At 43.0% G+C, this 22047-nt stretch overlaps 1 protein-coding gene across 3 annotated transcripts in view; it reads left to right on the forward strand.

The window, feature by feature from the left end:
- The window catches only part of SHISA9 (shisa family member 9), a 664814-nt gene that overhangs the window by 291808 nt on the left and 350959 nt on the right, over positions 1-22047 (forward strand). For 2 of the 3 annotated variants that reach the window (XR_004666778.3, XM_034939810.3), the window contains exon 3: positions 10291-10446. Coding sequence is in view for 2 of the 3 variants with exons in the window: in XM_034939810.3 (XP_034795701.2) it covers positions 10291-10446 (156 nt within the window). In the remaining variant the exon portion in view is untranslated. Of the gene's footprint in view, positions 1-10290; positions 10447-20142; positions 20191-22047 lie in introns of all 3 variants that reach the window. The other variant, XM_003832690.6, reaches the window with a different exon arrangement.

A 22047-nucleotide genomic window follows, 5' to 3' on the forward strand; every position in this document is an offset into this window, starting at 1 on the left:
TCAAGACAGAAGGAAGTTTCTGTCCACAGAGGTGGTTCAATGCGTGGTTCAATGCTGAACTTCCAGGCTCTTCTTGATCCATTCTGGGGGCAGCCTAGCTTGGTGGAGGAAACATCAGTTTTGCCAACAGACAACCTTGGCATCGAATCCTGATACTGTTATAACATGCTGTGTGGCTTTGGGCACTCAGCCTCTCTGAGCTTTGTTTTCCTTATTTGTAAAATAGGATGGTTTTACTTAAGAGATGTGAGGGAAAGTTGTTTTTACATGGTTAATGTGCCTTTTCCTTTTTATTTGGCCTTTTTATTTTTTAGATGGAGTCTTGCTCTGTTGCTCAGGCTGGAGCACAGTGGCATAATCTCAGCTCACTGTGACCTCTGCCTCCTGGGTTCAAGCGATTCTCCTGCCTCAGCCTCCCGAGTAGCTGGTATTACGAGCACAGTGGCATAATCTCAGCTCACTGTGACCTCTGCCTCCTGGGTTCAAGCGATTCTCCTGCCTCAGCCTCCCGAGTAGCTGGTATTACAGCTACCATGCCCGGCTAATTTTTGTATTTTTTAGTAGAGATGGAGTTTCTCCATGTTGGTCAGGCTGGTCTCGAACTCCTGACCTCAGGTGATCCACCCACCTTGGACTCCCAAAGTGCTGTGATTACAGGCGTGAGCCACCGCGCCTGACCAATTTGGCCTTTCTGAGCACATGACTTTTGTCTGAGTTAGTCTGTGATAACCATCTGCTTAGGAGAGAAAGGAGGGAGAATGAAGTGGAAGGAAACCCAGTCCACACAACTGTGTAGGGCCCATTGCCCCATAGTGGCAGGTTCTGTGGTAAGACCCCAGCTCTTGGGGTATCTGGTATCTCAGAGTTATTGGGGAGTGCCAACCAGGCAACCTTTTGGTTAGATTATATCCCTCTGTTTCTTAACTGGCTCAGCTGCCCTGTGACAGCTCAGAGCTTCACTATGAGCTCCTGCTAGAGTCTCAAAGGAAGCAGGACAAGAGACTCCTGCCTCAAGCATTTCCCACAACTCATCCAACATTCCTCCCCTACCCTGCATCTGAAACCCAAAGAGGGAAAGTCGGTGACATGATCTTAGTCTTCCTCCTCTCTCTTTCTTTTCCTTCTCACATCCCCCCAAGAACTGGAGGAGTCAGACATCTCATCCCATTCCTCTCTGGTCCATTCTTGTAAAAATCCTGTGGTCTTGCCAACCAAGTGTGGTCCTTAATATGCCGAAAGGTGGAGATTAAAAAAAAAAATTAGAACAAAACACCTTCCAAAGACAAATGTCTTCCAAATGTGCGTGACTTCACATTGTATTACTGTCTGGCTGCCAAATCATTTCTGAATGTTAGAGATTTGAATCTTACCTCCTTCAGCAGCAATAAGGAAGTGCCTAAGTCCACAGATTCTAGAGTCAGACTGTCAGGTTCAAAGCTTGGCTCTGCTGTTTCCAGTGATGTAACTTTGGGCCAAACCTCTCTGTGCCTTGGTTTTCTCCTCTATAAAATGGAGTTGATAATAGTATCTCATAAGGATGCCTGGGATAATTCGATTAGTTAGTATATGGAATAGTGTGGGGTACCTCATAACCCCTTTATGTTTATTATGTATACAAGTGTGTCTTCACCTTCCTCATCATTATCAATATCATCATTTTTTGTGTTACTTCTGTAATAAATCTCAATTCCTCAACCCTACCCAGGCATATGGAAGTCATGGGCCATCCAGAGCCAAGCCCACACACTCAGGAAGACAAGAAGAGAAAAACACATTAATAACTTAAAAAATACATAGTCCATAAGCACTGTGTTCTAGTTGATAAAGTTGTGTCCCATGAGGATATGGGTTAACAATTCTGATATTGCTATAATCATGTACTGGAATTGAACAAGTAACAAATGGATGGTGGATAATGGGAGCCAGGTTTATTATTCTTGGAGTGGGAGATTACAGATAATCGAGGGAGGAAGCTAGAATGATTCATCTGACAGTGAGTTAGAATTGGAGACATCAGGATGACTTCATGCTTAGGTCAATATAGACACGGATAGTTGCCTCTGTAAATTTTTGTAGATATGTGTGTATATACATATATTAGCATACATATCTAAATTCCCTTACCTTGTCAGCATAGAGGGAGTAGAAAAAACCAGCACACCTGGCACCCAGATTTTGGTTTCTAATATTATTCTCCAATAAAATGAACCAGGCTCCTTGAAGAAATGGTTGATTCTAGGACCAGGATAACAAATCTATACAAGATGAGCCTGGGGAATCTTGTATTGCCAGAAAGTTAGAAAGTTTAAAAATGAGGGGAATCTGTCAAAGGAGACAATTGAAATAGTTTCTGATTCCCAAATTTGGAACAATCTGAGCAACAAAACAAAATAAAGTGGTAGTGGATTATAACCCAAGGTATAAAATACATATCCATGTGTCTACACTGATATGAATACATGATTGAATCAATACATAAATGAGGAAGAAGAGACAAATCTTCCATGAGGAATAATTCCAAATAGTTTATGTAGATATTTCTTCCACTCAAGGAGGTAGAGCATAACCCCTACTCCTTAGATACAGTGTGAATGGCACACAGTGACTTCTTTCCAAAGAGTAAAATATGAAAAAAGGGGAAAATAGAATAATTTTATAGAGGAGAAATCTGTCCAACACTTCCTAAGCCAGGCAATAGTTTAACATCAATAGCGATGAGTCATTATAGTACGTATTTTTGCTATGTTATGATGAGAATGTCACTTCACCTCAGTGATTCCCCTCACTCCCAAACCCATAACCCCAATCTAATCATGAGAAAAATATGAGACAAATTCCGTTTGGCCAGGCGTGGTGGCTCACGCCTGTAATCTCACCACTTTGGGAGGCCGAGGCAGGCAGATCACCTGAGGTCAGGAGTTCAAGATCAGCTTGGCCAACATGGTGAAACCCTGTCTCTACTAAAAATAAAAAAATTAGCCAGGTGTGGTGGTGTGTGCCTGTGGTGCCAGTTACTCGGGAGGCTGAGGCAGGAGAATCGCTTGAACCCGGGAGGCAGAGGCTGCAGCGAGCTGAGATTGCACCACTGCACTCCAGCCTGGGGGACAGAGCAAGACTCTCTCTCAAAAAAAAAAAAAAAAAAAAAAAAGGCCGGGTGTAGTGGCTCACGCCTGTAATGCCAGCACTTTGAGAGGCCGAGGTGGGCGGATCACGAGGTCAGGAGATCGAGACCATCCTGGCTAAGACGGTGAAACCCCGTCTCTACTAAAAATACAAAAAATTAGCTGGGCGAGGTGGCACACGCCTGTAGTCCCAGCTACTCGGGAGGCCGAGGCAGGAGAATGACGTGAACCCAGGAGGCGGAGCTTGCAGTGAGCTGAGATTGCGCCATTGCACTCCAGCCTGGGCGACAGAGCAAGACGCCGTCTCAAAAAAAAAAAGAAAAGAAAAGAAAAAAAAAAAGTCCATTCTACAAGATATCTGACCCTGTACCCCTCAAAACTGTCAAAGTCATCAAAACAGGAAAGTCTGAGAAACTGTCACAGGCAAGAGGAATCTAAAGAGATATGACTAAATTCTAAGTTTAATGTGGTACCTAGATATTTTGAAACAGAAAAGATGGACATTAGGTAAAAACTAAGGAAACCCAAATAAAGTGTGGGCTTTAGTTAATAGTAACATATCAAAATTGATTCATTCACTGTAACAAATGTACCACACTAATATGTTAATAATAGGGAAACTGGGTCTGGAGGATACAGGAACTCTCTGTACTATCTTTGCAGTACTTTTGTAAATCTAAAACCGTTTCATAGTAAAGAGTTTGTTTAAAAAATTTATTGTTTGAGGCCAGGAGCGGTGGCTTACGCCTGTAATCCCAGCACTTTGGGAGACTGAGGCAGGCAGATCACCTGAGGTCAGGAGTTCAGGACCAGCCTGGCCAACATGGCGAAACCATATCTCCACTAAAAATACAAACATTAGCCGGACATGGTGGTTCACGCCTGTAATCCAGCTACTCGGAGGCTGAGATGGGAGGATCACTTGAACCTGGGAGGTGGAGATTGCAGTGAGCTGAGATCATGCCACTGCACTCCAGCCTGGGTGACAGAGTGAAACTGTATCTCTCTCTCTGTACATACACACACACACACACACACACACACACACACGTGTATATATATATATAGAGAGAGAGAGAGAGAGCATGAGAAGCTCTTTTCCTACTGTCTGGAACATGGTGTGTGCTCGACAAAACAACACTATTTGACCATCTAGTGCCTTTCTGGGCTATTCCTCCTTGGGATATGCTTTGAAGGAGTCACTATGTTGTCTTTCCTTTAAGATGAGCCAGAATGGTCTAGTTTCTGACAGTTAATATTTGTCTCTTCTGCATGGAGAAACTTGGAGCATTCTCTCAGTATTTATAACTGAGCATTTTTACCTTAAGTGGCTCTGAGTTGCATCTATTTTATTTCCCTGTTTAATAACTAAGATATACCACATAACAACAGGAGTTACACGGTAGTTACCTTGGCGCAAGTCTGCCAGATGCTTCCAATGAGTAATTGTATCTTAACCTTCTTTGAAGACGATTGTTGGATATACCAGGCTCCTTCTCTGTCTTAGGAAGGAGAGCACAGGACACCATCAATTTGTCGTTTGTGGACCAAGGGTCTGCATGGAAAAACAGCATCACAGAAGGGCAAGTCTTCATTCATTATTTCGAAGGGTCATAATGAGTTGCGCTTATAATGGGTGAAGGGGGGAATTTTCTTGTGGCATTGGATAAGGAGTACCTTTCCACAGAGGTGGGTAAGATATCTCTGGGGATGGGGAATGTCTAGAAGGGAACTTCTGAGAGTGAGACATGTTACTGGATTCCATCTATTGCTATGACTGTGGAAAAGAAATTATATATGCGGGCCGGGCGAGGTGGCTCATGTCTGTAAGCCCAGCACTTTGGGAGGCCAAGGCGGGCAGATCACCTGAGGTCAGGAGTTCAAGACCAGCCTGGCCAACATGGATCCAGAAGCCCCTTCTCTACTAAAAATACAAAAATTAGTCGGGCTTGGTGGCACATGCCTGTAATCCCAGCTACTTGGGAGGCTGAGGCAGGAGAATCACTTGAACCTGGGAGGCGGAGGTCACAGTGAGCTGACACCACTCCACTGCACTCCAGACTGGGCGACAGAGTGAGACTCCATCTCAAAAAAAAAATTAATATATGTGTGTATATGCATACATATATACTTGTGTGTATATGCATATATATATACTTGTATGTGTATGTACATATGCATACATACATATATACACACATGTACACACGTGCATATTTCTTCTCTCAACTTGGCAAGGGCAGGATTTGCAGATTATAACCTAGTTCTCATTCATGCTGCATTTTTTCACTCACCCTATTGTTCTAGTTTTCTTGGATTCCAACCTGGGCTTATCTCCAATCTGCATTTTTTTTTTTTGTTTCTCCTCCCTAGCTGAATATATTTGTGGAAAACTCACAAAGTAACTGGGTTGCCAGGTCTGGTCTCTATCTTCCTGTCCAGTGAAAAGAAAATGACATTTAGAAAACCTAGTCACAAATGTCTGTTTAATAAATTTTGTTTGCTGCCCTGAAACTGGATTTTAATATTTCTGAATATTCAGTGCCTGGAAGCTAGCACAAAATGGCTATCTAAAACTGCCAGAAATTTGCTTTATGTGGTTCTTAATGTGAAACTGGAAATGCAACTTCTGGATGGTCTCACTTCTTTTGAGAGGGATCGCTTTGGTGGGGTATTATGGTTGTGCCTACTTATATTAAGTAACTACTCACTGCCCCTGAGGTGTCTCAGGACTTGGGAGAAATAATCTAAAAGCAAATACTTTATAATGGAATATCATGTATTCTGTTTAATAATATGAAAGTGTGTCCCAACATATTCAGTGAGGAACATCTCTGTAGAATTATTTTTTTTCTTTAACGAAGTGTTTAGTATTTTCTCTGGCAGACCTGGACACGGGGTTTGAGCCTAGTAGGTTGAGTCTGAGACTGACGGATCAAACAGATGAGAGAAAGGACTTATACTGGAGGATAATAGGCTTTGAAGGTTCAAATCTTTAATTAGACAGTCTAGTGTTTGGGATGTATTTCCAGGGGTAGGGGGGCCTACCATTGAGACATTAGTTAGCTTACTAATGTCCTTGGGCACGCTCTATGCACGAGTCAGCCAAATTGTTGTTTGAAATTTCTGCTGTAGCTCTGTAGAAAACTGAGGGGCAATGCATTTTCCATCTCGAGGCAATACCTGGGTTTGCCCCATGGACAGCCTTCCCTCTGGTCAGTTTCAGCTTCCCAGAGGAAATCCAGACAACAATTGCCTTAGTCAGAACTCTACATTGCAAGTGGCAGGAGCCAGGAGCCACAAAATACACTCTTTAGAAAGGGGCTTCTCTCTCTCCTCAGCTGCTTTCCTGTGGGTGTGATTCTTATTCTTTAACAATGAAGAAAGATTTTCACCACATGGTAGGTTCAAATTCACTTGACTTCATGGCCTTTTCGTTGTTTGACTCCAATGGTTCCAAGTAGAAAAGATGATGGAAGATGGAAGAACTCTGATTGGCCCAGCATAGATCACATGCTCTCCTCTGGTCCAATCATCATTATAAGAAGGAGGTATTGGGATTGGTTTGATTCAGGCTCCATGCTCGCTTCCATGGCCAGGGGTCTGAATTACTGTATAGCACAGTGAGCCCTCGCTAGCTGGGCACATACTCACCTGCTTTTCAACTGCCAGCTCTTACATCCCTGAGCGAGGGTATCTCTGGCCACTGGAGCTAGCTTTGCCTGTGAACATGGGAAGTTGCCAGTGCTAACGAATTAACATCTCCCGGAAGCAGCTCTCAACCAATGACTAATAGGAGTTTGTGTGTAAATACTAAGGGGTCCTTTGCCCTTGGGGTGACATAATTTTGAGGCATGCATTCAATACGATTTACCAGAATTCCAGAGTGGAATTAAACTCCAGTCGCTCACATTGCATCTTGCTTGGCATTGCACTTTATTTGCTTCTTCTTGTTCTCTAACTCCCCCATCCTTTTGCTACAAGTATTTCCTGAGATCACCTGCCAAATATGCTTGCATTTAAGTCCTTTGGTATGTTGCTTTATCCTTTATCGCCACTTGAGTTGTGTGATGAGCTGCCAATCACGGTAACTGTCTTAGTTTGTGTTTCCCCGGAAGTCACTAAGATAAGGACTTTGCACAAAAACAGTAGCTATCCACCAAAAAATATATCATGAAACACACACACACACACACACACACACACACACACACAGCAGCAGCAGCAGCAGCAGCAGCATACAATGAGAACTTAACAGTAAGCCATTTCCCACAGGACCAATACTTGGTAACAAAACATGGCTGGCCTGACATGCCCAGGGGAAGCAGACAGGAACCCTGGTGGGTTGGCTTTGGAGAGGAGAATGTCAGAGGATCTTGGGCTCCAAGGTGTGGTGAAAGCCATACCTTATCAACACCTTTTCTACTGTTACTTTATTAATCCTGGGACTCTCCCATCGCAGCTGAATCTCGGCCAAAAAGCTATCATGGTAGAAGGATACATGCATCTCTCCAGACGTTGGCCAGAGACTGGGTTACTTGGCACTTATGTTTGGCGACATTCCCATTTAACACTTGGGCTTGTGTGATGGCCCATGCAGGTAAAGTGATAAAAATACTGTCCCTAACCTCATGCCTCAGCTAGGGTATGTCTGCCTCTTTCCATTTGGGTTTGTTGGTTTCTAAAGCCACACATTTTCCGTATGCATCAGGGGTTGAGTTATCTAAAAGCAAAGCCTGGGAAAGGGGTTCAGACGCATGTGACTTTGAGGGAGTTTTCTTCAGGTAACAAATAAACACACACCTCTAAGGTTATGAGGGAAGCAGTGTAGGAAAGGTTAGGGAGCCATACAAAAATGGGGCTCCAAGTAAAGTCCAGATTCAGGGGTTGTCAAACTATAGCCCTTGGGTCAAACTTGGTACCACCTGTTTTTGTAAATAAAGTTTTATTGGAACACAGCCACACCCATTTATGTAGTTGTCCCACGGTATCCATGGGGATTTGGTTTCAGGACCCTCCAAGGATACCAATATCAACAGATGCTGAAGTCCCTTATAAAAAATGGCATAGTATTTGCATATAACCTACTCACATCCTCTCATATACTTTAAATCATCTCTAGATTACTTATAATACTAGTACAACACAAATGTTATGTAAATAGTTGTTACACTGTATTTTTAGTTGTATTATTTTTTACTATTGTATTGTTGTTTTTAATTTTTTTCTGGTTATTTTCAATTCACAGTTGGCTGAATCCAAGGGTGTAGAACCTGTGGATACAAAGAGTCAACTGTCTTCTGTCTAGGGCTGCATTCATGCTACAAAGGCAGAGTTGAATAGTTAAAGCAGAGACTGATAGCCTACATAGTCTAAAATACTTACTACCTGGCCCTTTACAGAAAAAGTTTGCTGACTCCTACTCTAAACTTGTCCCAGTCCATGTGAACTCTGAAGTATCATCATTTCATAAAGTTATCCCCATGTTGAGGCAAGGGGCTGGTCTTTGGACTTCAGTGTCAGCGGGACATTGGTTGCTGACCACTTGAGGATGAGGTGTGTGAAGCATATTGACCCCAGGGCAGTGGCTCCTATCAGCCAAGAGCAATTCTCTGGGTATTGAAGGCAGCTGTGAGCTGTTAGCAGCCAACATTTGCAGCAGCTGGGAAATGGGTTCACATACTAGATAAAGGGGATCTTTCAAGGCACCACTGGCAACCACCGCAGTGCATACCTGGATGGACACACATGCTTCATGAAGCCAGAGGGAACCCATACTTTCCACCTCAAAGTGAGCCATCATTATCTCCCAGTGATGGGATGGATAGACAGGAGGCGAGATCCATTCCCATTTGGGTCTCGCCTCCTGTCTATCCATCCCATTGCTCTCGGGATGAAGATGGTGACACTTACCAGTGTTCACTGGGTCCTGCCACCCTCTCCAACCCCACCTCATTCCAGTTTCCTTACACTGTATTCTCTAGCTGTGCATGGCCAGAGCTCAGAGGGCAATTCCTTCCGTTGCTGAGCATGTTGGGTTCCATCCAGCTCCACGGCTTTTGCTCATGCTGCTTCCTCTGCCTGAAATACCCTCCCTCGTATCTTCACCTTCCACCACACTGAACTATTATAACAACCCTCCTTCCTGTAGATCTCAGCTCAGAAAAACCTTCCTGAATCTCTCTTTCCTTGAATCTCATTTCCCTTCAAGTAGCCAATATTTAGTTTGTTTGTCTTTACATTTGTTTGTGTCTTGTGCAAACTTGTAGTATGCAAAAATATACACATAGATTATTTTACTTAACAAAAAATGCTATACTATTTGCTTTCCTTTAAAGCTTCCTTTTTTCCCTTTAACAATATAAACCATAAGAAACTGTTCAAGTTTTCCTTCATTTTTTCTAACACCTGAATGATATTCCATCATATGTGTACATACTATGTACATCATATGTATTATAATAATTCATTTAAGAATTCCCATATTGATACGAGCTCAGATTGTTTCTGTGTGTGTATGTGTTTTCATTTTTACAAATAATGGTGCAAAAACATCTCTGAACAAATATCCTTACATTCTGATGCTTTTATTTCTGTAGGCTCAGTTGCTAAAAGTGGTATTGTTCAGTCAACATATACATACGCTTTACATTTCAATACTCAGTGCCTGATTTCTTCCTGAAAATACAGGAAATTGCATGTCCACCAGCAGCTTTAAGAGGCCTCCCTGTGCTCAGCATCTCTGCCAGTACTCATGTCCTTCAATCCCTTTAACATCTGCCAATCTGTTGGCAAAGGAATGGCTTCTCATTGTTCTTCTGACTTCCATTTCTTTGACTGTTACTGAGATTGGGCATCTTTTTATACAAATATCATTTCAATGACAAAAATAACCTCTCTACTGAAAGGACCTTAACATGTTAGTTTAACATGTTTTGAGCACATCCTTTGAGATGATGTCAGAAAAACACCCACCTGTCCTCATTTGCTCTCCAGTGAAGACTATGAACTCAGTTGTGTCCCATGTATCTGTGAACCCTCTGCTGTTTTGCGACTTGCGTCCCTAAAGGGTGGGGAGAGTTTTGGTCTCCAGTGATGTGGTGATGGGAGGGAAGGTAGATGGTTCTGCCCTGTCTGTGACAATCTCCTTCTGTGTCTTCACTTCCAGATGCCACCCAGATGAACAACGCAGTGCCCACCTCTCCTCTGCTCCAGCAGATGGGCCATCCACATTCGTACCCAAACCTGGGCCAGATCTCCAACCCCTATGAACAGCAGCCACCAGGAAAAGAGCTCAACAAGTACGCTTCCTTAAAGGCAGTCGGTAAGTGCCACCTGATGGATCTTTTTTTCTTTCTCCTCTTCGCTCTCCTTTGCTGCTTCTTGTAGATCTCTTTATCTCCAGTTTTCTTTCCTAATTCCTTTTTCTAGCTCTCTTTTTTTCTCTCTTTCTGCTTTTCTCTGCCTCTATCTCATTTTTGTTCTCTCTCTGTCTATAAATATGTATATCTATATATCTATCTATGTCTGTCTATGCATTCACTCATCCATCCACCTATCCACTCTATCCATCCATTCATCCATCCACCTATTCACTTATCCATCTATCTACCTACATATGTATTATCTATCTGTCTGTCCATCCATCCATCCATCATCCATCCATCTACTATTCACTTATCTACCTATTATCTATTGAATCTATCTATCTACCTATTATCCTATCATCTGTCTGTCTATCATCTATCAATCCATCCACCCATCCACCTATTCACTTATCCATCTATTTACCTACCTATGTATTATCTATCTATCATCCATCCATCCATCCTTCTATCCATCTACCTATCCACTTATCTATTATCTATCTATATCATCTGTCTACCTATTATCTATCTATCATCTAACTACCTATTATCTATCTATCTATTTATTTATCTATCATCTCTCTATCTACCTATTATCTGTCTGTCTGTCTATCTATCTATCTATCTATCTATCTATCTATCTATCTATCTACCCATCTTCTGGGTCTCTCTACCTGGGACCCAGGTTTCTAAGGACCAGAGACCCTCAGCTGCTTTCTCTGACCTAGAACAAGTTCTACATTGCTGTGTGAGGCAGGGTGGCTGGGCGAGGGGCACATGTGTGGTGAGGGCTATTTCCTGGGGAGAAGAACCTGGATGCTCATTTGGTCCCACTGACACTTTAACCCCTTTACCATCTCCATCTACCCTAGTTGATCCTCAGGGAATCTTGACATAGAATCTAGGTCTCTCCATCTCAGAAATGCCTTACACTTTAGTGGGTAACACCCTTCACCTACAAAGTCCATCCCATTTCTAAGAAGTTGGTAAACAATGCACGTTCCTATCCCAGGCAACTTCTGCTCTTCAGGATTTAAGTATTTACGGGAGTGGGCAGCCTGGGGCTGCTACTAATGGAGTTCTTACCAAGTGCAAGACATTGAATTAAACCCTTGTTTTCTCATAGTGATTCCAAGGTGAAGACACAATGATTATCCCAATTACCAGATTAGAAAACTGAGACTCTAAGAGGCTAATATAACTTGCCCAAGTCAGGCAGCAGTGGGTGACAGAGCTGAGAATTGAACCCTATTTTTATCCCTCCAGAGCCACTGCTTCCACCACTGCCCTGGTTCCTTCAGTTCATTCTTCAATTTAAACATGAGGGGGTGTGATAGTTACCCTGACAGTGACTGAGGCTCCTGAACAGTTTGCTCATAAAAGGGTTCTATTGGATAGAAGCAACAGCCACAGAAAGCAATTCCTGACTCCTGATTGGCTGTGGCAACCTCAGGGTTCCCTAAATCAATGGTTCTCACATGTGGATGCCAATTACTAGAATCACCTGGAGAGCAGGTAAAATATAAGGATGCCCCAGGTCCACCCTGGAGATTTCAATTGAACTGGTTGAGGATAAGATTCAGACATGGGCATTTTTAAAGCACTCTGTGGCTGTTTCTAGTGTGAAGCCAGGGGTGACAGCCATTCATGAAAACCACTTCATCAGTCCCACATCCAGGAAAACCAAATCCTATTTCAAATGCTTGCTCTGAATTTCCTCTTCTAATGACCTTAATACATGGGGGAAATTCCTTTTCTTTCCTTCTCACTGTGTCCTGTGAGCTCTAAGTTTTTCTCCCTGTCTCAGAGGAGAGATTTTAAAGCCAGGCTTTCCACTTAACCTGATTCTTCTGAGTCTATTCCTTGGGGAGCTAGAAAGAGCCAAACAGATGTGAGTTCAAATCCTAGCTCTACTGCTTACCATCTGTGTAGCCTTGGGCAACATTTGGCCCCTTTTTAAGGTCTCAGTCTTCTAATCTGTAAAATGGGCCTAAGGATGCCTGTGATGACTCATATTATAGACTGGTAAAGGACATTCATTCAACATATATTTGTCACCTCCCTTCTCCAGAGCTCCCTGGTCTTGTTTCTAGTAGCCCCATGGATGAATCCTTTTCTCATTTCCATCTTAGAGCATGCTCAGATATCATAGGAATGTCTTCTTCTTCTTTTTTCTTTTTTGAGACAGAGTCTCACTGTGTCACTCTGGCTGGAGTGCAGTGGCACGATCTCGGTTCACTGCAACATCTGTCTCTGGAGTTCAAGTGATTCTCCTGCCTCAGCCTCCCGAGTAGCTGAGGTTACAGGCATGCACCACTATGCCTGGCTAATTTTTTTTTTTTTTTTTTTTTAAGTAGAGATGGGTTTCTCCATGTTGCTCAGCTGGTCTCGAACTCCTCACCTCAAATGATTTTCCCAGCTTGGCCTCCCAAAGTGCTGAGATTACAGGTGTGAGCTACTGCACTTGGCCAGGAAGGACTTCTTTAAACATTCTCCTTTTCCAACACGGAGTCCTCACCTTCCCAGCAGAATTGACTGTCAGAAGCTCCGAAGCATTAGAACAATTCACTTTGAGTGGAGTCCCATTTATTGGTAGAGGTCCTTCTACTCTTTAGTTATTCATAAAATTTATTTATTTATCTATTCTCACATAGTTTTGGTTCCCGAAAAACTCTGGGCAGGCAGAAAACCCCACAAACCATATACTTTCTTTTATTATCAACTGTTCATCCTATTTTCTCCCCCCACTGCCAAGCCCCTCATTGGAGATGGGATGAGAGATACTTGCTGATCGATTTCAGTATGAAATATGCTAATCCTGTTATAAACTAACACCAGAACCCAAAGCACTGACACAACCATGTGTCTAAGATGCCTGTGGTAACCATAATCAACACACATCAGATTCACAAAACAAGCATTTTGGTGCCTAGCATAGGGCCAGGCACTTACTAGGTGCTTAGCCAGTGCTTGTACCAGAAGTCTATGTTTGGGAATTCATGTTCCCTGATCTCTTAAGATTTCCAGATGGAATCATTCAAATAGTGACTGAGCCAAATTTATAATACCAAGGACACAGGATGTGCAAACTGACACAGGCTTTTCTAAATCTGAAGCCTTGTAAGACCCTACGTACTGGTTACCCATGTTTCACATTGAATTTCTATGCCCAGCTCAACCCTCATTATGTCCCATGACCACAGATTCCTTCTATTCCATATTGCCTGTTTGCACAGCATATGCATCCTAACTGCATTCAAATATACTCAGTGTTACTAGGAAGGGATGAGGGCTGTTACCTAGGAGAGCAAGAGTCACGGCATCTTTGCCAGTGTAACTGTGGAAGCCTTCATATGCTATTTGGTGGTCCACTTCCGTTTCTGAGCCTCGCAGTTAGATGGTAAATAACATATGCCATTTTATTTTATTCTTCTTTAGGCATTTAAAAAATCAACAGGCCAGGAGTTGAAGAACGGCTTGGCCAATATGGCAAAACCCTGTCTCTACTAAAAATACAAAAATTAGCTGGGCATGGTGGCAGGCACCTGTAATCGCAGCTACTTGGGAGGCTGAGGCATGAGAATCACTTGAACCTGGGACGCGGAGGTTGCAGTGAGCGGAGATGGTGCCACTGCACTCCAGTATGACACCCAGTCGCTCCCTGGGAAAATAGCAGAGGGATATTCTAACAGAAATTCCTTGATTTTATCCAAGATTTATGTGGAGCTCCTCTACATAGCAAATGTCTGCAATGCATTTGGGATTAAATTTTCAGTGTGAAAATCATTTCACACTCTTTGAGTAACCCTCTGTTCATAAATCAGGAACTTCTGAAATGTTTGTTGAATGAATGAATGAGCTTGTCTTTGACAAGAATAAAAAAAAAGAATAGCTTGGTTGTAAGGAAGCACCCTAATACCTCCTAGAAAACTCTGAAGCATCCCATGTGGGACACCTTCCCCAGTTCTAGATGGGGTTAATGTACCCCCTCCTGTTCTTCATCCTTTTTTTCTGACCACTGTGAGAGTTCTCAGGGCTTTCTCTGAGACATAGGTGGTCTTGTGAATCTGGAGGGCCAATGAGGAGCAGACTGAGGGATTGCTTGACTCAATGGGTTAGCCAGGAATCCAGCATCTGCCTGCACATATAAAATGCAAATCCCATCATAAATGTTCTTTCAAGGGTTCTTTGTTAAAGCATAATGTGATCATGGTGTGAATGATGAAATGCATTTTATTAATGAAATCATTACCAGCCAGGAGACAAGTTGTTTAAAAAATGGTTTGCCATTGAAAGTTCTGCAACCTCCGATAACCAGATTCATTTTCTAAATATTTCAATCCAGAGAATAAGGAGAGGTTAGACAATCTTTAACATTCACTGGTAAGCTCAAAAATACTTCTGGAAAATAAATTTCTCTGGGAAGCTTTAATATCCAGAGCGCTGGGAAGATGATCAGAGGCTCTGTCTCACTCAGACTCTAACTGTACTTAGCTGGATGACTTTGAGCAGGTCAATGAAGCTCTTGGACTTCAGCTTCTTCATATGAAAAATGAGAAAACTGAACTATAAGATGTCCAAGTTCCATTTTAATTTTAAAATTAGAAAATTAAATAATTCTACTCATTCTAGTTATTAGAATGCCTTAAACATGTCCCTTTCATTTCCTGCCAACTCAGGGAAAAAACGGTTTGAATAAAGGGTGGTAATGTTGGTTGTTCCTGAGGCAAATTCTCCCCAAACCTGCCTTCCTTTCTATTTTATTGTATTTTATTTTTGTTTGCTTGTTGGGATCACCCTCACTCATGTTTAAAGAGACCTCTTTTCTTTTCTTTTTCTTTTTCTTTTTTTTTTTGAGACAGAGTTTGGCTCCTATCACCCAGGCTGGAGTGCCATGGCGCAATCTCGGCTCACCGCAACCGCTGCCTCCTGGGTTCAAGTGATTCTCCTATTGAGAGAATTGGACATGCACCACCTAGTCATACGTGGCATGTAACTGCAGAATGGTTTCTGTTCCCAAGGGGTTCACTGCCCAGCTCTTGGTAAAATATTAGCACACACTGGGGAAGTGTTAGTGGCTAAACCATATAGGACTTTGTACCAGAAGGGATGATGACTTTGAATTATTCCTTCGGTTGTTCATTCATTCTCCAAACATTAAGTCTGGTTTCCCTTGACTGCAGGTCCCACTGAGGCATGAACCAAATCTGTCCCATTTGTCAATGTATCCCCAGCACCTAGTGTCATGTGGGGTGCTTAGTAAGGACTCCCAACACCTATTTGTAAAACTAGTGAATAATACCATATGAGAAGCACCTTATCTAGCCTGAGAGGGGCCTTAGAGAATCAGCAGGATAGCAGAATATAGCACGGCCTCTGGAATTGGTCAGGGCTGAGTTTAAGACCCAGCTTGGACATTTATCAAGTAATTGGAGAAATTATTTAACTTCCTCAGGTCTCAGTTTCTCCTTCTGTAAAATGGAGATAATAATGATAACACACAGATAATGGCTTAGAAAATTTGATGATATAGTGTAGGTAAAGTTCTTAGCCTGACATATGTCAGTCCTCAGCAAATACTGCAGCATATTAAAGACCCAGACCAGAGTTATCTGCGGTCATCATTTTCCCCTGATCTCGGAGATACGCTGGTACCTGGATTAACATGCAATTGCCCACATTTCATTTTGTGGGAGAAAGGGTTGGTTCCATATTCTTTACTCCAGTCTGATGGGAAAGACATACATGAAAGTTAACTCATGTCAGGGATCGATAAAACAAGCAGGCAAGCAAGCAAACAAATGGCTTTTCTCAGCTGTCCTAAGGACCCTCAAAGAATCAGTCTAGACCTCTTCAAGTTCCCCATCTTCAGGGTGGACAATAAAAGTTGATGCCCAGGCATATAGATACTGTAATGCTAGCCATCAGAGAAATATTCTGTTTCAATACAATCCATCAGAGAAATATTCTGTCTCACTCAATTGACTCTCCTTACTAAAGCAAAAATGTAATGTGGATTTAAACATTTCCCACCAATGTTGAGGTTGAGAAGTGTGTCTTTTTATAGACCGAGCCAAAAATGTAACCTGAAAATCCAGTTAAGCATACAAGTTCCCTGGCCTGAGGTGCCCATATGGTTACAATATGGGAGCCTACCTTGTGATTCTTCACAGGCCAAAGTTTGCAAGACGGACATCTTTATGAAAATATCCCTAGGCCAGGTGCAGTGGCTCACACCTGTAATTCCAGCACTTTGGGAGGCCAAGGCGATGGATCACGGGGTCAGGAGATCGAGACCATCCTGGTTAACCCAGTGAAACCCCGTCTCTACTAAAAATACAAAGAAATTAGCTGGGTGTGGTGGCACATGCCTGTAGTCTCAGCTACTTGGGAGGCTGAGGCAGGAGAATGGCGTGAACCCAGGAGGCAGAGCTTGCAGTGAGCCGAGATCACACCACTGCACTCCAGTCTGGGCAACAGAGCGAGACTCTGTCTCAAAAAAAAGAAAATGTCCCTAAAGCTCGCTTGGTGGTTCAGAGAGGGATGATTGGTACTTCCAGAACTGGAAAAGATCACCCTTTCACCCTTTTAAGTAATTCCTGATTGGCTTTGCAAACAGAAAGTTGCCTGCACATTGACATTTATCTTTCATTAGCCCCTTGTCCAGTTTTTCCTCTAGGTTTCTGATTACTGAACTCCTAGGTGACCAAAGATTCGTGATCATGTGCCCTTAAGATGGCTCAATGCAACCTTGGCCATTGAGTATAAGAAAGAGACAGGATGTACCAGCATCATTGATAAAATGCTGCGTCGCTTCATTTCTAATTCAAAATTTTAATTTTATTAAAAAAAAATTGTCTGTGTTGCTATTTGACAGATGATTGACATTTTGCCAGAATCACAATGCATTTTCCAATAGCACTTTTTCAAACAACAGCAACAATACACTTCAATATGGCAAGAATTCCCTCTTTACTCTTGGAATCATGAGTGAAAACCCTAAAAGCCATACATGAGGCACTTGGCCATGGATTGGCCTCTACTAGTTTAATTTCTTTTCAAGTTAGGGCAGAAAGGGGACTAACATCACTGAACTCATAAACAGCACACCTCTGAGGGAGGCATCAGTCCCCCCCGTTTTGCAGATGGTAAAACAAGCTTAGCATAGTTATTTCCCCATAATCCATACTTTTAGTAAATGGCAGAGCCAAGACTCATATTCAAGAGTGCTTGACTTGGAATCCTATGTTCTTTCCATGAAACTATGCTGTCTTCTGCAGAGAAATTTCTAGCATCTAAAGTATGTAACCAGGCAAAAGAAAAGCTGGGGAAGCCTATCCCCTGCTCTTCTGGGGGAAGGAGAGCTTACCAAGGTACTCATCATTTTTCTTTGTTTGAAAGTAAAAGTTTGGCTGGGCACAGTGGCTCATGCCTATAATCCCAGCAGTTTGGGAGGCCGAAGCGGGCAGATCACTTGAGATCAGGAGTTCGAGACCAGCCTGGCCAACATGGTGAAACCCCATCTCTACTAAAAATACAAAAATTAGCCAGGTGTGGTGCTGCTCGCCTATAACCTCACCTACTTGGGAGGCTGAGGCAGGAGAATCACTTGAACCCGGGGGGCAGTAGGGGTGGAGGTTCCAGTGAGTCGAGATTGTGCCACTGCACTCCAGCCTGGACAACAAAGCAAGACTCTGTCTCAAGAAAAAAAAAAAAAAGAAAGTAAAAATTTCCCTATGATGTTGAGTATAATTGAAGTCTAGTGTATTTGAGGTATGCTATACTGGAGGTATATTTTACATACAGTGACATACACAGTTTATAATTTTACAATAGTGTGATTGTTTAAAAAAAAAGCATACACTTGGTTATCCACATCCCAATAAAAATGAGAAATATTTTCGTCACACTGAAAGTTCCCTCATATCTCCTTCCTTTTAATACTTTAGGTCTACTTCCTCTTCATGAGTGTTTTTCACCCTCAAAGTATTTTTCTAATGTCCATGAGTGTGACCAAGTGCACAGTGGAGCCTTAACTAAATGTTCCGTAGCCTATACATCATCTTATTAAATGCCCTATTGTCAATGAACTTATAAATGAAAACTCATTATTGTAATAGCTAAGCCCTATCTGAGGTAATGGGAACAGAGGTGACAAAATAATGGTTCCTGCCTTCAAGGCAAACAGCAATGGATTTAATTTGGGGTTCAGATGGCTTCCCTGGAGTCAGCGACTTGTTGGCTTGGTTAGCGTGTGGCCACCCACACAGGAAGAATGGGGGTCGCACCATTATTTCCAGATGACCCTGGCTATGGGGGAGAAGAGAACCGAGTCATCCCGGGTGGGCTCGACTCAGTTTTAACTTCCTCACTCTTCTCTCTTCTGTTGCTCCAATTGTCCCTCTTGTGAGTGATGAGGGGTGTACAGTTCAGATCCACGGGGGGGATGTGGCGATTTGAGCATCCTTTGGCACGCCTGGGGAGGCCAGCCAGAAATGTTTAAATGGGGCCGGATCTGTGCTCTGTAATCATTCAGATGACAGACTGTTCCCTGCGCCTTCACTCAGCCTGATATATCTCTGGAAATAGTGCCAAACTGTTGAGGACTTGGTCTTTCTAGGTAGATGCCTAAGAAAGGAAAGAGCTAGGACCACACGCTGATTGGCCAGGTCTCCAGCCAAAGAGAAGAGGTCTCGTGGGTAGGTTTGCCCCACTTTAAGCAAAACCCAATCTTACAGAGAAGAACTATCAAAGAAAATGCGAGGTTGGGGGGGGGGTTTGGGTTGGATATAGCCTTTGCCAATTCTCAGTATCCTTCATTTTATGAAAGGAGTCATTATGGAATTCTGTTAATAATGTTAGATCTCCCAGGGCTCATTCGGGACATCTGAAAGGGAATTCAATTCTGATAAACTGATTTATAATGAAAACTCCAGGCACACACCTGTTCTGTAAAGCAATGTATTACTCATTATGGGATTCTCAGATAACAAGCTTGATCTCGTTACTGTTCAGAATTTCCCTACCTTAGAAAGGGTGACTCTGTGGATAAAATTGAATGCATTCCTTCATTCAGTCATATTTTCCAAACACAGAATGTGTGTTAGGTACTGTGGTAAGGTAGCCCCCACCCCATGGGGCCTGTCACCCAGCATTTAAAGTTGCAGTCAGTAGAGCCTGTCCCAACCTTGAATCTGGGGCTAATAATGTGCCCCTTTTCAGGAGGGGGATTGCAGTGGAACACGATCAAAGTCTATCTCTTGTCATCAGAGTGTAGTCTTGAGCCAAGGTGAGCTCATATAACTCAAAATTTCCTTTCTTTCTAAGCAGTTTGAAATTTACAGCCAGATTTTCTACCTAATAATTATCTTTCTGCCTTACGTAACTGAAAATATCTCGGCCTTTTTCAGGAGGTTTCTTTTGATCTTCTGTTGGGTGTTAACGTGAGGCTGCTTCAAGGCCTTGCAGAAAGAGGTACACACATAGCTGCATTTTCACATGTGGCTCCCTTCCCTGTTCCCTGGGTCCCCTGAGGCCTGCCCCTGCTTGGAGGCTGCAGCAGGGGCAGCCAACAGCACCTGGGTGTGAGGGCATAGTGAACATGGGTGCCCTGCAAACAGATCATCAGCATTTCTTGATTGTTATTTTTTTAGGAAGTTCTGATGGTGACTGGGCAGTATCGACACTTAAGTCACCAAAAGGTACTGTACAGCTTTTTCTAGCTCTTTTGTCCAGGTGTTGTCAAAGTTAGCATTAAATAATGAAGGGATAGAGAGTTCTGGTGTCTGTGTGACCTGTGCACACGTGTGTCTGCATAGGGTGGCATCTGCAAGTCCGTCTAAGTTCCAGTGTGTAGGTGTTTGTGTGTATGTGTGTGTGTGTGTGTGTGCATCTAGCAATTGTTGGACAACGTGGTAGCCCTCACTTCCCAATATTTGTTGCCTGATGGAAAATATCACTATGAGAAATCATGCCAGGTAAGGTGAAATATGTTGATTTTTCTCAGAAAGCTGCAATGGCAAATGACAAAACACAAGGTAAATTAATGGGGGCGGGGCGGGGGAAGAACACAGCTTCTGAGGGAGAGATAAACATAATCAAGTTATTGGCCAAGGGTCTTGGGAATGATTAGCCTTTTAGAGAACAGAATGCTATTTTCAACTTTCCTGGGACAGCATGGTGAGCAGAGAGGGTTGAGAAGTTGGTCGACTTGAGTCTGTGAGTTAACCCAGCTGGGTGAGCAGACCAGGTGGCAGCTATCATTAATTAGCGCCCTACTATGTGCCAGAGGACTGGCCCTTTACATCATTTTATCATTTAATTCTATGATGATCAGGCTGTGTAGGCATTGTCATCTGCATTTAGAAATGAGGACATGATGTCTAAGTATGGATAAGTCTTGGTGGTCTAGAGTCATGTGACTATTCAGTGGTAGATCTGCAGTTTGAACCTCTATCAGTCTGACCCTTATTCTAAGCTATTTTCCACTAGGGTGTAATGGAAGCAGCTCTTTTTAGAATAGACCAGAAACACCCTTCTCCATATGCTTTGTTGGACTTGGTGGAGAAGTAACTGACCTAAGGAGGTGGAGGTAGAACTATTTATCTATTTATTTATTTATGAGACAGAGTCTCACTCCGTCACCCAGGCTAAAGTGCAGTAGTGCGATCTTGGCTCACTGCAACCTCCTCCACCTCCCAGGTTCAAGGGATTCTCCTGCTTCAGCCTTCTGAGTAGCTGGGATTACAGGCACAGGCCACCATGCCCAGCTAATTTTTGAATTTTTTTTTTTAGTAGAAACGGGGTTTCACCATGTTGGCTAGGCTGGTCAAAATCCTGACCTCAGATGACCCACCTGCCTTGGCCTCCCAAAGTGCTGGGATTACAGGCATGAGCCACCATGCCTGGCCAGTAGAGCTCTTTAATGAGCTTGAACTGGGGAAAATTAGGAGACATTGCAAGGATATAAGCAAGAAACTGGTGTATTAGTCTGTTTCAATGCTGCTGATAAAGACATACCCAAGACTGGGCAATTTACAAAAGAACAAGGTTTATTGGACTCACAGTTCCACGTGGCTGGGGAGGTCTCACAATCAGGGCAGAAGGGAAGGAGGAGCAAGTCACATCTTATGTGGATAGCAAAGGGAGAGCTTGTGCAGAGAAACTCCCATTTTTAAAACCATCCGGGTTTATTGGACTCACAGTTCCACGTGGCTGGGGAGGTCTCACAATCAGGGCAGAAGGGAAGGAGGAGCAAGTCACATCTTATGTGGATAGCAAAGGGAGAGCTTGTGCAGAGAAACTCCCATTTTTAAAACCATCCGATCTTGTGAGACTCATTCACTCTCACAAGAACAGCACAGGAAAGACCCACCTCCATAATTCAATCATCTCCCACCGGGTTCCTCCCACAACACCTGGGAACTGTGCGAGTTGCAATTCAAGATGAGATTTGGGTGGGGGCACAGCCAAACCATATCAATAGTCGTGGCCATTTTTTTTTGCCCTTTCAAAAGATTATTCTGGCTTCTAAGTGGAGACTGGATTAGGGGACTGCG

The sequence above is a fragment of the Pan paniscus genome, chromosome 18 (assembly GCF_029289425.2).
Source record: "Pan paniscus chromosome 18, NHGRI_mPanPan1-v2.0_pri, whole genome shotgun sequence".
NCBI lineage: Eukaryota > Metazoa > Chordata > Mammalia > Primates > Hominidae > Pan > Pan paniscus.